General features: G+C 51.2%; 1 protein-coding gene across 1 annotated transcript in view; it reads right to left on the bottom strand.

Annotated features, from left to right (window-relative positions):
• The window catches only part of MED26 (mediator complex subunit 26), a 39325-nt gene extending 23796 nt beyond the window's left edge, over positions 1-15529 (bottom strand). The window contains exon 1 of the mRNA XM_032625905.1: positions 15178-15529. Within this exon, the coding sequence (XP_032481796.1) occupies positions 15178-15249 (72 nt within the window). The 5' untranslated portion in view covers positions 15250-15529. The remainder of the gene's footprint in view (positions 1-15177) is intronic.
• Between the last annotated feature and the right edge of the window lie 277 nt (positions 15530-15806).

The raw sequence follows: 15806 nt of genomic DNA, 5'->3' as shown, positions 1-15806 counted from the left end.
GCCTTTTCTAGTTGTGCAAGGCTGACAAAAAATGCTCCTTTTCTTCATCATGGCAAGGCTTGTCCATTTTTCTTCAGAGCCTGCAGGATCATTCTTCACAGCTCTACGCCATTTGACTCTGAGGATACACCATGTTTCCTAAGCCTCTCCCACGCCATTTAATTAATGATATTAAAAATTATTATTACATAAATATATTCATTAACATTGTTATTAAAAATGACCATGTATCTGTAAATAAATTTCCAAGAGTAAAATGACCTGATCAAAGGACGTGGCCATGGCTATGCCTCCTGCCACGTAAATATTTTCCAAAAGGGTGAAGTATGAAGTTACTCCTAGGTCCTGGAGCAAGGTGCTGTGGGATGAGGTGGGTAGAGTGGCAGATGCTCTAGGAGATATAAAATAGCAACAGGACAGTTTAACGCCGTCTTGATTACCTGCCAACAACATTTTCCCCCCACATATTTGAATATGAGGTATATTTTCTGATTATTAATCATATCAACATTTCTCTGTCTGGTGACGTCTCTGGGAGCTTGTGATTGTTAGTTCTGAGTAAGTTTTCCATACCAAAAGAACACTGCTTCCTAAAGGCGATTTCGCGCACACACACAAATCTGTATTTTGATCCCTCCCCTCCCCAGTCTGCAACCACAATACAGAGGGATTCGGAGAAGTTCAGGCAGGCTGTAAACCTGGTTGCGAGTTCCAACCCAAGCACCTCTTCCGAAGTGTGCCTTTCCTTCTACAGCTGTGGGATTTTGTTCTACAACCAATTTCTTCCTGCTTCCCCCTAGGGAGCTTTCAGAAATGTGCAAAATTATGCAATGTTGTCTGGTAATTGCTCACACTAAAAGGAAGACTATCTTTGGCAAAAAATACCATCTGTGAAAACCACAGTTAAATATCTACAAACTCATCCAGGGGAGTAACTGCCTCCACCCCCAACCCCCAAGAAAAGCAGGGAGGGGACTTATATGTGTTCAGTGTCTACGATGAACCCAGCAACTTCCCTTCAGGCATTATTTAACCCTTCAGTAGGGTAGGGCTTGTCTTCGCTTTATAGAGGACAGCAAGTCTGACAGATTGTCAGCAATATTTGATGTGATTTGTCCAAGGACAAACATCTCAGAAACAGAGCTATATAGATTTGAACTCCAAACCCCTTGCATATGAAATACTTTTCTTCCTCCCTCCCTTCCTCCCTTCTTTCCTTCCTTCCTTCCTTCCTCCCTCCCTCTCTCCCTCCCTCCCTTTCTTTCTGGCCGTCCGTTTGTCTTTTTCATTTGGGGGGAGGCCCAGAGGATTTTGCATTCACCAACCGTACTTAAGAAATGAGAAGAAGGGCTTCCCTGGTGGCGCAGTGGTTGAGAGTCCGCCTGCCGATGCAGGGGACACGGGTTCGTGCCCTGGTCCGGGAGGATCCCGCGTGCCGCGGGGCGGCTGGGCCTGTGGGCCATGGCCGCTGAGCCTGCGCGTCCAGAGCCTGTGCTCCACAGTGGGAGAGGCCGCAGCAGTGAGAGGCCCACGTACCGCAAAAAAATAAAAATTAAAAAAAAAAGAAATGAGAAGAAGCCTTTCTTCTCCATGAGACAAGACCTCGTGAATGGAGCTGACATGGCTCAGGGGGCCCAGAGATATCAGAGAAACCAGGCTGTGTGACAGGGGAGGGGTCAAGACTTGAGGGTCGCTGGGAGGGGACAGGGGCCGTACTCTGTACCCCCATGCTACCCAACTCCCCATGTGGAAAAACACAGCACAGGCCCCAGCTCTTACCCAAAGCACAAGCGATGAGGCCCTGGAAGCACGCTGTCCAATTCAGGTAGGCATTAAAATTAAATAGAAATTTTAAAGTGAATTCCTTGGTGTACCACCCACGCATTAGGTGCTCACTAGCCACATGTGGCTGTGGCTACCACACAGAACAGTGCAGACAGAGACCATCTCCATCAGCAGCAGTGCTCAGCCAGGAAGGAAAGAGCTCAGCAGGGATTTTCGCAGTCCCCTCTCCTCCCTGCATTGGGCAGAGTGTTGCCTCCTAAGAAAAGTAAAGGCTGAGGTCAGCTGTGCGGTGGCCAGCTACTTACCCTGGCTAAACCTTAGACTCATCTATTAAATGGTATAATACCTGGCACAGAATGAGCATATGATGAGTTGCTCCTGTCCTCCTGCTTCTGTTATGGTCCAAAGATAAAGTCCTTACAAAGAGATAACCCTTATAAAGATGATGCCAAAAGACACTGAACACTTGATTTGTTAAGTAGGGTTGCTCATTAGATTGAATGAGATCCAGTCCCTCCATGCTGAACTCCACCTGCAGGTCTATTACCCACTAATAGGATTAAAATCCACTCTCTGCTCCTTCCAGCTGCAAGGCCTCAGGTAAGGACAACCCCCCTCACTCTTTTCCTCATCTTTAACAGAGAAACAGTATCAGCTCCCTCACCTAGGTGACTAAGCCAAGCCAGACACTGCACCAGGCACCTAACATGCTCAGCCCCTTAGGATGACGCCACTAGGTGATGGCACCAAGAGCCACATATCACAGATAAAGACACTGAGGCCCGGAGACACTAAGTGATTCACCCCGAGGCCACTCAGGTGGAAGCAACCAAGTAGGACCTGGAGCTGCTGCTCTCACAGAACAGCTGGGGTTCAGGGTTCAGAACCTTCTTTTAGGGGGAGTCCAGGCCTGGCCCGAAGGAGGGAGGAGGCATGTGCACTCCTGGGGGTGCTGGGCCTGAGGGATTCATCACACCAGAGAGGGGGGCTAGGCAAGTGCTGCAAAACCTGTAGCTACCCACCTCCCCCGCTTCCTGAGTCCTGTCTCCAGCCCCTAGAATCTCGACTCCCTAAAACTGAGTGACGCACACAGGACAGGCTCAATGCCTGAGTGCTGACCATGCCACTATGGCTCCAAGGGAACTGACGCACCACAGGAGGACTCCAAAGAGCTGAGGTCTGGAGAGGGCCAAGCAGTCATCACAGGAGGGGGGCATCCTCCAGGGAACCAGCCATCCCAACCCCAATACTAGTAAGCCAAGCAGCTGCCCTGCCCAGTCCCCACCAAACTTGAACTCTTTCTTACCCCAAACCCAGCTTGGTCCTCCCAGGTTAGGCACTGCTTGCGCTTACCCACAGCTTGAAATCAGAGATGGATCCACAATAAACTGGTCATTGGCCCTAACAGAATGAACTATGCATCAGCAAAAGAATGGGGTGGGGTGGACACAGGCATGTCAGACAAGTTAAACGTGGGCAAGATCAGACCAGGATGCCAGAACAGTCAGAAGACAGTGCTCCTGCGACAGCTGGTACTGGGCTTGTTGGGAAAGGCATGCTGGACCTGGAGCCCAGAGAGGCAGGTAGGAAGGGAAGGAAGGAGGGAGAATAGAGGGAGGGCAGGCCACCCAGGTGGGGGTGTAACAGTGGGTCAGGAGCTGATGAGCAGCTGAGTGCGGCTGCAGCAGGGGAGGAGAGAGGATGCCTGAGCCAGAGGTTATAGGGCATAATGTGCTCAGCTGACTCTCCTGGTTGCAAGTGACAGAAAAGCCAGTTCAAATGGGCTTCATCAAGAAAAGAAGCCACTGACTCACCTAGGGCCAGCTGGGCCTAGGCAACTTATTCCTCCCCATCCCTCTGGGCCAGTCTCACTCCTGAGCAGGCTGTCCCTAGGCAGCAGACCCTAGCAGCAACCTGCTCACATCCTTCCCCATTCAAGTCTCCTCCAACTATCCCAGCAGAGCACTAAAACTTTCAGATGGCCACAGGTCCATCCCTGAACCAATCATTGGCCAGGAAGATGCAGCCCCATGATTGGCTAGACCCCAATCACTAAGCATCCCATGGGCATGGACCAGAGGGAGGAAGGAGGAAGTAGGGGATGGGAGCTGGGTGAGCTGCCCACCACCAAGTTTGTTTGCTACCATGCACACATCAACATCCAAGATGCTTCAGGCCAGGGACCACATCCTACTCTCAACAGCTTTGCTAAGCAGTTTATGTACATCCTCCTGAGAAAATTAAGGCTACAAACCTAACCTCTTCCAAAGCTACATGGTGAACAGCAGTCAAGATTCCAACTCAGTTCTGCTCAACTCTAAAGCCCAAGTTTTCCACCCAGAGAAAGACTGTCTTCTTCACTATGTCACCTACAGAGCTCACATGTTACCCAGTCAGTCACACGGCCCCAACAGAGGGGGTGAAACATCCCAGTCTGTTTTTGGACACTCACTCTGGGGCCGGCACAGAGGCAAGACCAGGACACAGGAGGCTGGCTGGGAAGCAGCTACATCTCCCTAGTGATCCTGCTTGTAGGAATGGGGCAACCAAGGGAGGTGGCCAGCTAAGCAGTGGATTGTGGCACCACCAACCAAAAGCACAGCATGCCGAGGGCAGCAGGCAGCTGGACTGCAAGGGGCCATGCACTGCTGGAAGCCATGGTGAGAATACCTGGGGAAAGTCTTAAAGGCCAGACAGGGGTCCCCAAAGCAAAGCCAAAATACTCAAGGGGAAGGAGGCACCGTGGGCATGAGGTTTGAAGAGAGCGGAAAGGCCAATGCAGTAAGGTACAGGGAGCCAGGGGACAATGGGAACCGCTCAGTGTTAGGCCTCAGGCTTGCTTCGTTCCCAAGGAGATGCATTCAGCACTGACCCTGAGGCAGGCCACTGAGCACAGCATGATGACCCAGGGAGACAGCCTGGAATGACAAGCATAAGGGCATCCTCATGCCCAAGGTTGCTGGCTCATCTTACAAAGCAGATGACGCCACTTCCTATTTCCCCAACTCGAGGGAGCCCACCACCAACAGTACAGAAAACCATGCCCACTGTACTGACACAGGAGCATCATCCCCAGGGCAACACGCAGATTCCTGCTCCCCTAACTCTGAGTGGGGCTGATAAGCAGGTTCACCAGAAACCCTGACAGTCCCCACCTACCCGCCCCAGACCTCACTGTTTTTGTCCTGCCACATGGGAGGGCTACAGCAGTCTAGGGACACCTACTGCTTCTGTCTGCACAACAGACCCTGCTTCTTCTGCAAGCTCCTCCCTGACTTCTTGAGGGTACTGCCATTTTCTTACAAAGCCCCCTTCACCCCACCCCCAAGCCAAGCTGGAGTGATTCTCTAGGAGTTTTCAAACTGGAAGCAAGGCAGTGAATCCATTTTTGATTACGTCCTAGCTTTCAAGAGTTCAAATCCCAGAGCTGCTACATTTCCCGCCATGTGGAAGAAGTCTGTCCACAAGACACACAGACACACACAATGCTGAGGACAAAAAAAAAGAACAGTTTCCCTCTCAGTTCTCCCACTCCAATTTCAATCCCAAGCAGTACTTTGACTCAGTGGTGAGAGGAGAAAGGTTACAAGCGAATGCAGGATGAGCTCACAACACCTGGGAGGGTGATACTTTTGCCCTTTGGTGAGAAGTGAGGCTCCTGCACTCAGTGGAAGCTTTGGCCTGTTGACCAACCTTCAAAGGGAGAACTTTAAATGCTTAAGAATAAGAAGCTCCTTTAAAATAGAAGTGAAAGTGAAATAACCATTCACAAACCTCCTCGCCCCCAGACACGCCTGAAATGTAACATGTGGCCCACATCTGCCACTGCCAGGCTGCCAGCATCCAGCAAAGCGGGAGCAGACATCACCAATTTCGGGTGCTTGCCTACAGCCCCTCAGATTGGAAGGGAAAAATGGAGGGACACGAAAGATCACCTGACCCAATGCATTTCAGTTAACCTAAGGGAAAGAAATGCAGGTACCAGTTTCTGGTAAGCGGGGGGGTGGGGGGGAGGACAACAATGACGACGACGGGATGGGGGGTACAGACAAGAGGAAATGGGCAAGACAATCAGCTCGGACCAGACCTCCGAGTAATCAGCCATACCTCTGAGCCCGAGAGAACAGAAGTCTGGAGAACTCGGCTCCTGCCTGGGTCACAGGCACGGTCTCCTTCTACCCAGGCTCATCCAGGCAGTTACTGCAGCATCAGGAAAGGTGATGGGGACAGGAGAATCAGCAGTGCTATGGTGAGGCTCTCCTGGACTCCTAAAGGGCTCCTTAGCCCAGGATAGGGTCAGAAGCTGCAACCTAGCACCTGCACTAAGACAAGGTACCCAAGTGAGACTACAGGCAAATCAGAGTCTGCAGTTCAACCAGGAGTGGGTACTTAGAACCCTGGCTGTGATCTGACGCCATCCAAACAATCCCGTTGCTTACGCCAGACCTCATATTTCAGTTACATCCATTCTGTCATCTGGACCCAAGTCTCCCAGGCCTAGCATGACACCCACCTATTTGAAGGTGCCCACCTATTTGAAGGTACTATCATATCAAAGAGGTGACCAAACCAGCACTCACTCAGGGATCACCACCAGCCCACTCCCCATCTCATTCTCCCATTAACAGGACCTAATGTTTCTTGGGGGCACCCCCTCTACTCTGGGTCAGTCTGGGTGGAACTAACACCATGCCAAGATTCAGGGGTGAACCAACGAACACAGCCTGCTATTTCAATCAAAGTCCAGAGAAGGCACCAGGAAATGTCTGCTGGGCCTTCTGGGTAAGAGGTGACTTCTCTTTCTGCCCCTGGATAATGAATGGTCAGTGAGGGTGAATCCCAAAGCTGCAGGGGCTGGGGAGAAGACACCCACTATGCAAAGGCAACACAACAAAAAGCAAAACAGAGAGAGGGAGTAAAGCCAGGTCGTCACCTGAGAAGAGACCCATTTCTGGGCCTTTAAGTAACACAAGCCAATGAGCCCCTCTGCGTTTAAGCTCCTGTCATGAGTGCAGTGCCACCCTCCCTCTGGAGAAAAGGGGTTAAAAGAATTAGTAAAGGTGCTCTGCCTGCAACTATCTAACTGAACACTTGAAGGAAACAATGTGAAACAATGAGCAGAAAGGGTAAACTCTTCCTAGTTTATATACCTACACGTCAGTGTCACTCACCCCCCACCCTCGCAGCTCTAAAAAGCTAGCTTGCCAACTATTTGCCTGGCACAGATGCAAGGTGCACCAAGGGGTAAAAAAAAGATGCGAAGTGTTCACTGGAAGTGGCTTTCAGGAGAACTGGCTTCAAGAAGGAGGACACAGGTAGCTATCTTGGGGATCACCCAGGGGAAAGCGGACGTGGCCACCACCCCATGATCCAACCCAAGCTAGGCCAGGGACCTGATGGAAAGAGGGGTCAAGAGAGCTAAGGTGGAATAGGGGAGGCGGGAATATCCAAGTAAGGCATCAAGGGGACAAGGAGAACCAGCCCCCAGGTGTGTGCAAGCAGAGCTGCAGCCAGCTTGGGGGGCCAGGCGCCATGCGGAGCCAAATCTGACCGGACTGTGGGTAAGGGAAGGAGCTGAAGGTACAAGCAGGACAGCAGGGCCACCGGCACCTGGAGGAGGGCTGCCAGGCCAGCAATGGCCTCTCGGTGTGAGCCACAGTCATGTGCAGCTGAGTTCTCCGTCAGTAACTCACCTGACTGCTGACGTTTGCACCACAGAACCCCCATCACAGAGCCAAGGCCAGCCACCTACAAAATCACTTTGTGCACACAGTGGACGAGTGACTAGAGTCTCCACAGCAGCCATGAGGCTGACCCACCACAGGGTGTGGCCTGGAGAAAGCATCACCCATTTTTTGGCCCTTGACGAATGAAACTCGGGAGAGGGGGGTGTCCAGGAAGGGTTTGATTTGTCACATGACCAAAAAAGGACACAGGATCCCAAGGTAGCATTTGAACAGTGTCTCCAGGGATCACAGACAGCCAGGGAATCTAAGATCAAGAGCCACCTTCTCTGTCAGGGGTGAAAAATGCCAGCCAAGAAACAAAAAGGAAAAAACACTTCACACCTTATCCTCAGCCAGTTCAAGAGAAAGCAGAAAGTATTTCAGGTACAACTTTCCTCTGGGACAAGCATAAAAACGTTGTACAGATGAATCCAGCATAAGGATCCAAATCCAGGCAGGAGAGTGGAATGTCTGCCTTGTATCCACTGCCCTCTCTCGAGTGACATGGGAGGCAGCAGCAGGTGGCTAAGGACTGGGTGGGTAGGTTCCAACCCTAGTATCATCCCTTCTAGCTGTGTGTCCACTGAGCCTCAGTTTCTGCACTGGTACCTGCCTCCCAGGGTTGCTGTACAGATTAAAGGTGAAAAGTGCTGGCACCTCATACCTGCTCAGTAAGCGCTGACAGCCAATTCTGAAGACCAGCCCTTTTCACGGAAGATCAACAAGCATCTGAGCACCCACTTGCTGAAGAAGTTCTGGATACCTGGGGATACCTGCTGAAGAAGTTCTGGATACTCATGCTCTGCCAGCAAGGAGCTTGCAATCCCATAGAAAACGTGTTCAACAAGACCTATACTCAGCAAGAACGTAGGATTTTTAAGTTATGTACAGTGCCAGAAGGAGACTGTCTTTGATTAAAGCAGGAAAGGTTTCTGGAAAAGGGAGAGCAGTAGGGACAACAGGAGGCCCCAACCAGAGGTAGAACGAAGGGTTCGATCCTAGGTGTCACACACATACAAGTAAAGTCGGCTTCCAGGTTTAAGTAGATGCTGTTCTGACAACAAGCTATAACTTCATTTCAAAACATTACTGGATTAGGAGTAGCTTCTGTCCTTGAGTTTTCTCCAAAAACAAAAACAAAAAAAACAGCTACTCAAAGTACACCTGCCATTATGTGGAAGTTCCTGAATGTTTCTGATCATAAAAATGGACCCTAACACCCAAAAAGGTTAGGACCCACTAGGCTAGAAGATTTTAAGGGGGGGAAGGTGGTAGGATATGGGAAGGAAATAGAAATGCAAAACTTAACGTTTAAAAACACTTCATATTTAAGGTTAACCTCAGAAGACGCACTGGAGTTCAACTTTCATGCTGGGCACTGCTTATGTAGGAGGTGGGACACTGTTGTTAAGCCCATCGGCTTCTGAGCCAACCAGCACTGGGTTTGGGCCCAGAGCTTTCCCATATCCACCTCTGTGACACTGGACAGATCACTTAACCTCTGCTCTCCCCTAAGATGAAGATGGAGCATCCACTTGCAAGAGTGGTTCAGAGAACCACCAAGGATGCAAAGCACTCTACACAATACCTGGCATATAGTAAGTGCTCAGTAAACAGCAGCTCTTCATTTTACAGCCTCCAATGGATGAATCCAGGAAACTCTGTTGCAGTCCCAGGAGCACTGGAAGGCTTTTAACCCCACCTGCCTGGAAGTGGCACATCACCTGACACGACTCTTCTTTTTAGCAGCCTCCATATACAATCACAGAACCTCCAGGAACTCACAGATCAAGAATCTGAGGGCCCAGATAGAGGGCCCAGTCCTGTCTGCACGCCCACCTGGCATGGTGGCCCTGGACTCTTGAGCCAGCTCTGACGATAATCAAGAGCTCCCCTGAGTGCAACAGCACCTACCTCCCAGGAACTCCTGCCTTCCGAGTCCTAGGTTTGCCTCCGGAAGCCACACAGAGCCTACCTAACTCCAGTACTGGAAACGAGCCCCAGGCCCTTCACAGAGCCTGACACCTGCCCCCTTCCCATCCCATTGCTGAGAGGGCAAACTGTTCAAGGATTTGCTACCAACTCCTCCAAACTCTCCATTCCCCTCAGGTCAGAGACAAACCAAGAACTGACTTCCTTTTCCTTCTGAAAACTGAAATGATGGAAAAAAATGATGATTCTAGAAAGCCATTTCATGCTCTTAAGAATTCTGAACTATCTTCGAATAAGACACATGAACTGTTCCACTTGGATCTAAGAGCTGTAGCCCTGTAAGGCTGCCGCACCCCAGACTATCCATGTGCACGCTCTATGCCTGCTCCAGGTCCCTGGAGGGTTGCAGCTGGGCACCCCCAGGTCTGCACTCTCCATATCCAGCACCATAAATGCTTGCTAGAAATGTTTATTCAACTGCTGAGCCACCTTTTCCAGTTTTACCATATTTCTCCATAAACAGTGTGCATCACTTGGTGATTGAAATGTAAGTGTAGGGCTTCCCTGTAGGCGCAGTGGTTGAGAGCCCGCCTGATGATGCAGGGGACACGGGTTCGTGCCCCGGTCCGGGAAGATCCCACATGCCGCGGAGCAGCTAGGCCCGTGAGCCATGGCCGCTGAGCCTGCGCGTCCGGAGCCTGTGCTCCGCAACGGGAGAGGCCACAACAGTGAGAGGCCCGCGTACCACAAAAAAAAAAAAAAAGAAAGAAAGAAATGTAAGCGTACTGCCTCCCAAGACCTGGAATTCATTCAGAGAGTACTTTTAAACACAGCATGAGGAATATTGGTAGGCCCTCCTTATTCAGGAAATGCTCTCCAGTTCATGGAACCCGTGTGTCAATACTTGTTCAGCGCTACTCATGTGCCTGGAGAGTGAAAAGGAGCAGTTTGAGAAGGGGCTCTGAGTGGGCACTCACAAGGCTGGACTGAAAATGCGCTGCCTACGCAGCCGGCCACTGAGCCACAAACTCAGTCACCCAATCTGACAACCAGCTAGTGGGCCCCACAGGGACCAGGCGGACTCAGGCCAGAGCCACCACCAGGAATAAAAAGGAAAAGCACAACTTCTACTGAGAGACAGAGCCCCCAGCTTCCAGAAGGCGGTTTACAGTGGTGGTGGGGGGGCAGGAGACGCCCTGAGGCAGTCACCTAGAGGTTGGGCTGGGTTAAATCAGTTCTGGATGAACCAGAACTCCATCTGAGAAGACACTCACATGGACACCAAAACTGAGGCAAAGTAAATACAGCTCTCCTCCTTCACCTAGCTCCACGCTTGGCACCCCCGAGGGCATGTCCTGCCACACGAAGCTGCATCATGAGCCCGGGTGACCATGGTGCCTGTTTATATCTGTATCAGGACAAAAACCCCTTCCCCATAAGCTGATCTTGGACTGTCCTCCTAGGCCTCTGTGACCTCCAGCCAGGACAGCATACCCTGACAAGAGCCGCCTCTGAGGACCTCCATGAAGACCGAATGTAAAGTCTACCTTCTTCTGAGGGAGAGAGTGAATCACAACAAGGTCTTACACCTGCTTCACAACCAACACTGTTACCTACCTACTTCCCAAAGTCATAAAATGCCACACTGCTGTCCTCACACGTCCTGGCCACGACGTAAAGGAGCAAAGACAGGAAGGTTACTGAACGTGGGCAACCAGTGTGATCAGGAAGAGTCCACATGCTTAGATTTCATATCTTCTAATATACTAATGAGAATCAGAACTAATAGTCTTCCATTTTAGAACTTATAAGATTCCTCTTTTCTGCAGGATCAATGGCATTTTAAATTAACATCAAAAGTGCTGCAATCTTGAAGCAGAAAAGGAAGCTGGAACACAAGACTCATGAAAAGTTCCACATCAGCTGGCAGTTGCCACACCACAGTGTGGTCTGGCCCAGGATTCTGTGTCCCTGACAGAAACCTTAAGATGTTTCCGGGACAGGCTGTCTAATGTCATCAACCTGTAAGATCTATCACAGGTAAATCGAACCCAAGTTGTAATCTCATATAAACTTGTGTGGGAGAGAAGAGACTCCCACATCTTTTCTTACCAGCTCAAGGACGCTGCCTTCTTGGCCTCTTCTGAAGCTGCCTCTCCATGTTTGAGAGCAGTATGGTGGCGTTTAAAGTTGGAAGCACTATCGCTTAATGACTTTGGCTAAGTCCCTCCCTAACTTTAGGGCAGTCACCTCACATTAAGTCAGTAGGAAACAAAGGCATCTTGCCCTCTCCTGGCCATGGGAGACACTCACTAAACAGTACTGTCATGATGTCTGCTTCTGCACCTGCAGAAAGGGGAGACTGGCTACTCACCCCACCTCGCTTTATAGGCTGTTGGGAGAAAGCAGGAGACTCTGCTGCACAAAGTCAGGTAAAGCATACATCTCTGTGTAGAAGTGTGTTAGTGTTTGTTATTCAGAAAATTCACACAATGTACCTTGCATTAAAAGAAAAAACTTCTAGAACAACAATTCATGTTAGCCTCTGCTGCGCCTTCCAGAATCTGAACCTGGATCTGGAAGGAGCTTTTGGGGCAAATACACCAGTTCCCAATCCCACTTTGCAGATGAGGAACTGGCAGTCCAGTGAAGCTAAGTGGTATCTTAACCTTCAAATTCCTAGGTGGGAAAATTATCCTTCCCGTGTCTCTCTCTGCAGAGGCCCCTTGTTCACCTCCCCTTGGCACCTGAAGTCTGCAGAACAGTGAAGAAGAAAAGTAGTTCCTGAGGTTTCCTGCTGGACAGCCCAAGAAGGAGTCTAGGGTTCAGTCAGTTTAACCAGCACTTAGAAAGTACACCTAAGGCTTCTGCTCTAGACAGAGAAGACAAAGCCCGAACTCTGGGGAAACAATGAGTGTCTGATACAAACGGGAACCTAATCATTTGCTGATGAGATTATGCTTGGGTGGACTGACTCTGATTTCTGGGCAGGAGTAAGACAGTCCTCAACTTTGTCCATAACAAAACAAGATTAAGATGGAACAAAGGCACAGAGTGCACTTAAGAAAGATTTTCAACACTCTGGGCTGCCATACACAAGAAGAGTAAGGCTTCGACTGTTCTGAAAAACCGTTAGTTGCTTTTTGAAAAGGAATGTACAGAATTTACTTTATTACTGAGTTGAGAGAAATTAACTCAGAGCCTGATGCTATAGATATTCAAATACTCCAGAGGCTAGAATATAGAGCAAAGAAACAACTTTCCTCTTAAGAACTCCTTTGTCAGGGAGATGGTCAGAAAGTGTTACTTTGTTATTTCCCTAAGTTTTCAGATACCTGTGGATATTAGGTCAGCTGCCTGACGTTGGGTTTTCAAGCAAAAGCTAAGTTTGTTAGCATACTTGCATGCCCATAAAGGTAAGCATTACATGACACAATTCTCTGTCGCTTCTCTCAGAAGAGGTTTAATTTTAGTGTTGGCTCTTCAACACTGTCCCCATTTTTATTTTCCAGGAGCACCTTAAATATGTGTCAACTAACTACACAGAAGTGGAGTTCCTACTTGGGCAAGGCAGAAGAGAAGAACAGCTGTGTGCTGGCACTGCCTGGTTGGAGCCACCTAGCTCTCACCTGAGCCCAGGTCAATCAAGAGAAACTGCAGAAATAAGGTCACACCATCTCTGCCAGCAACCTATCCCTCCACGGCTCTGAGTTTCTATATGGGGTTTGCTCCAAGCCACACGCCTGTCAAACGGCTTATAACAATACTCAGGGATGTCACTGACAACAGCAGCATTTAAAGGTGGCACTTTCTCCCCACTCATATTCAGAGACGATTTCCCAATTTCATCCACCACACTTATATTAGTAGGACTCTACACAACCTATCACAAGAGTCCACCCAAATAAGCCACGTGAAATGTGCATTCCATGACACGTAACACAACCGTGGGCTTGGCCTCTCTTCCTCCTGTACTCTTAGGAACCCTTTAGATTAGAGCCTTACACAACACTGGAACCCCTGAGGTCACTGCCCCACCTAATCTACAACATGGTGACTGCCCGTTAAAGCGCCTCCTGATCCCAAAGCTTTCCTAGGTGGCGTTAAGAATCAGTGCTAATATCTCAGCAACCTTTCAGACTCTCCGGAAGGCAAACAAGCACATGGAATTCAAGAAATTACACTCTGACTGATGCAAAAGTCACCAAGGCTATATATTTCAAGTCACTTGTTTTATCCTCTAATATTTCAGTCTTGGGAATTGCTGCAGCACCCGTTTCTGCAAAAATTCTGCAAGGTTTTTATATAGCTTGTGCCTACTCCACCCCCAAAGTCATAACAAAAATGTATACGATATTTCTTAAAGACAATTACCACCAAGTCTATCTTAATGGGGTCTGAAGACCAGGAATGACAGAATTACTTATGATACAGAAGTCAGAGTCTTACAAAAATAACTATTTCTGCCAGAATTGTACAATCCAACATGAATTATTCCCAAAATGCTAGGCTAAAGCCTACTGCTAAAAGTAATCAGCCAAACTCATGTAAACGAAAAGCAAAAGCCCCCATAGTGACAGAAACCTAAGTAACCTAGCCAAGCCCAAGATGGTTTATTTCTTCCATCCCCAGCACATTAAAAAGTGGTTTCAATGGCCACTTCTTGGTCTCCCAGGAAATGCAGGGGCTCACTTCATACCTGGATGCTACTACATCTTCCCATTGCTCCACTGCTCCTGCCACAGGGGGAAATGACCCCTATGGCCGTAAACCGCTCATAAAAAATATGAGAACACGGTGAGTCTTTCCCTACACACACGGAGGGGGGCAGGGGAGATCCCTCCACAAACAGTAGCCTCCATGGAGGAGCACCTGAGAAAGCGACACCCTGGGGTTAACCCTGATGGCCTAGGTCACAAACCAACAGGCTAGGACCCCAGGTAGGGCGTAGACAGCCGACGGAGGGCTCTGGGTGGAATGGGAGAGCAAACAATCACCTTTAATTCACTACCGAAAAGCAGGGCTCTGGCTTGGTCTGAGACGTAATGAGTACTTAGGCCCAGAAAGGTAACAGAAAGAATCCCACTCTCCACAAGATCATCTTCCGTCGGCAGGGACCCCAAGAGAGACCCGCCAAAGGCATGTCCACTCTCAGAACCAAAAGGGACTCTCCAAGTGCCCTGGGCACCCGGCTAGGTGCAAAGCAGGCCAGGGGGGTTCCCTCCGAAGCCAGGAAGGTGCTTCCAGACGGGAGGAAAGAGAAAGAGGACTTCCCTGATTACCCAGAAGACCGAGACACCGCCGGCACCGGCTCCCCGAGTCATACGCCGGACACCAGTTGCTCCACAGCCTTCCCCCCTCCCCTCCCCCCCGCCGGGAGGGCTTCCCGGGGGTCGCGGGTCCCCCGGGAAGGGCGAGGCGGGGGAGCTCCGTCAGGAGCAGCAAGGGTCGTAGAGCTGGAGCGGGAGAGGAGAAAAAGCTCTGATCTCAGCTCCCATCTGCTCCCTCCGCCCAGGCCGCACGAAAGCCTCGGCCTCACGTACCGAGCGCCGCCGGGCTGCCCGACCAGCCCCCGGCCCGGGCCTGGGGGGCGAGAGGCCGGGATGGCAGCGGCCCTCGGGGTTAGGTGGGTGGCCGGGGGGTCCCCCGGAGCCCTGCGGGGGAGGGGCACTATGGAGGGGGAGGGTCCCGGGCCCACGCGGCCTCCACCTCAGCCCGTGCGGTGAACACTTACGTTGCTCTGGGGGTCGATGGCCTGCAGCAGCCGGTCCCTGATCTGCTGCGGAGACGGCGGAGCCGCTGTCATTGCCTGGGCGAGGCGGGGGGGAGCGGCCGGGCCAGCGGGCGGGCGGGCTGAGGCGGCGGACGGGGGTCACTCACTCGCCGGCCTCCGGGAGCGGAGCCTCATGTTCCCCCCGGCACCGGGGGAAGTGGGGGCGCGCGGGGTGGCGGAGAGGGGAGCCGGGGCCGGGGCTCAGGCCCGGGGCGCCGCCGCCACCAGAGGAGGAGGAGGAGCCGCCGGAGCCGTCGCCGCTGCTGCCGCCGCTTCGAGAACCAAACTCCAGTGAGCAGCCCCCGCGCGGAGCACTCTGGGTAACCCGCGCCGCACGCAGCGTCGGCACCACACTGAGGAGGTTGGGAGATGGGGCGGGCTGAGACGCCAAACTTGGGCGGGGCCACACGCTGGCCACGCCCCCTCGTTTCTTACGCATGCGCGCGCAGGCGCATTATTCCCTCCCGGTCAAAGGTGACGTTGGGAGGCGGTTGGGCAGGGCAACGGCCACCACCTGTGGCCCCGCCCCCACCCAAGCTGGGCGGGGGCCGAGGTTTCCGACGGAAACGGTCGATACGCGCCGAGTCCTT

This window comes from Phocoena sinus, chromosome 3 (genome assembly GCF_008692025.1).
Source record: "Phocoena sinus isolate mPhoSin1 chromosome 3, mPhoSin1.pri, whole genome shotgun sequence".
NCBI classification, from domain to species: domain Eukaryota; kingdom Metazoa; phylum Chordata; class Mammalia; order Artiodactyla; family Phocoenidae; genus Phocoena; species Phocoena sinus.
This window is presented reverse-complemented; position numbering and strand designations above follow the sequence as displayed.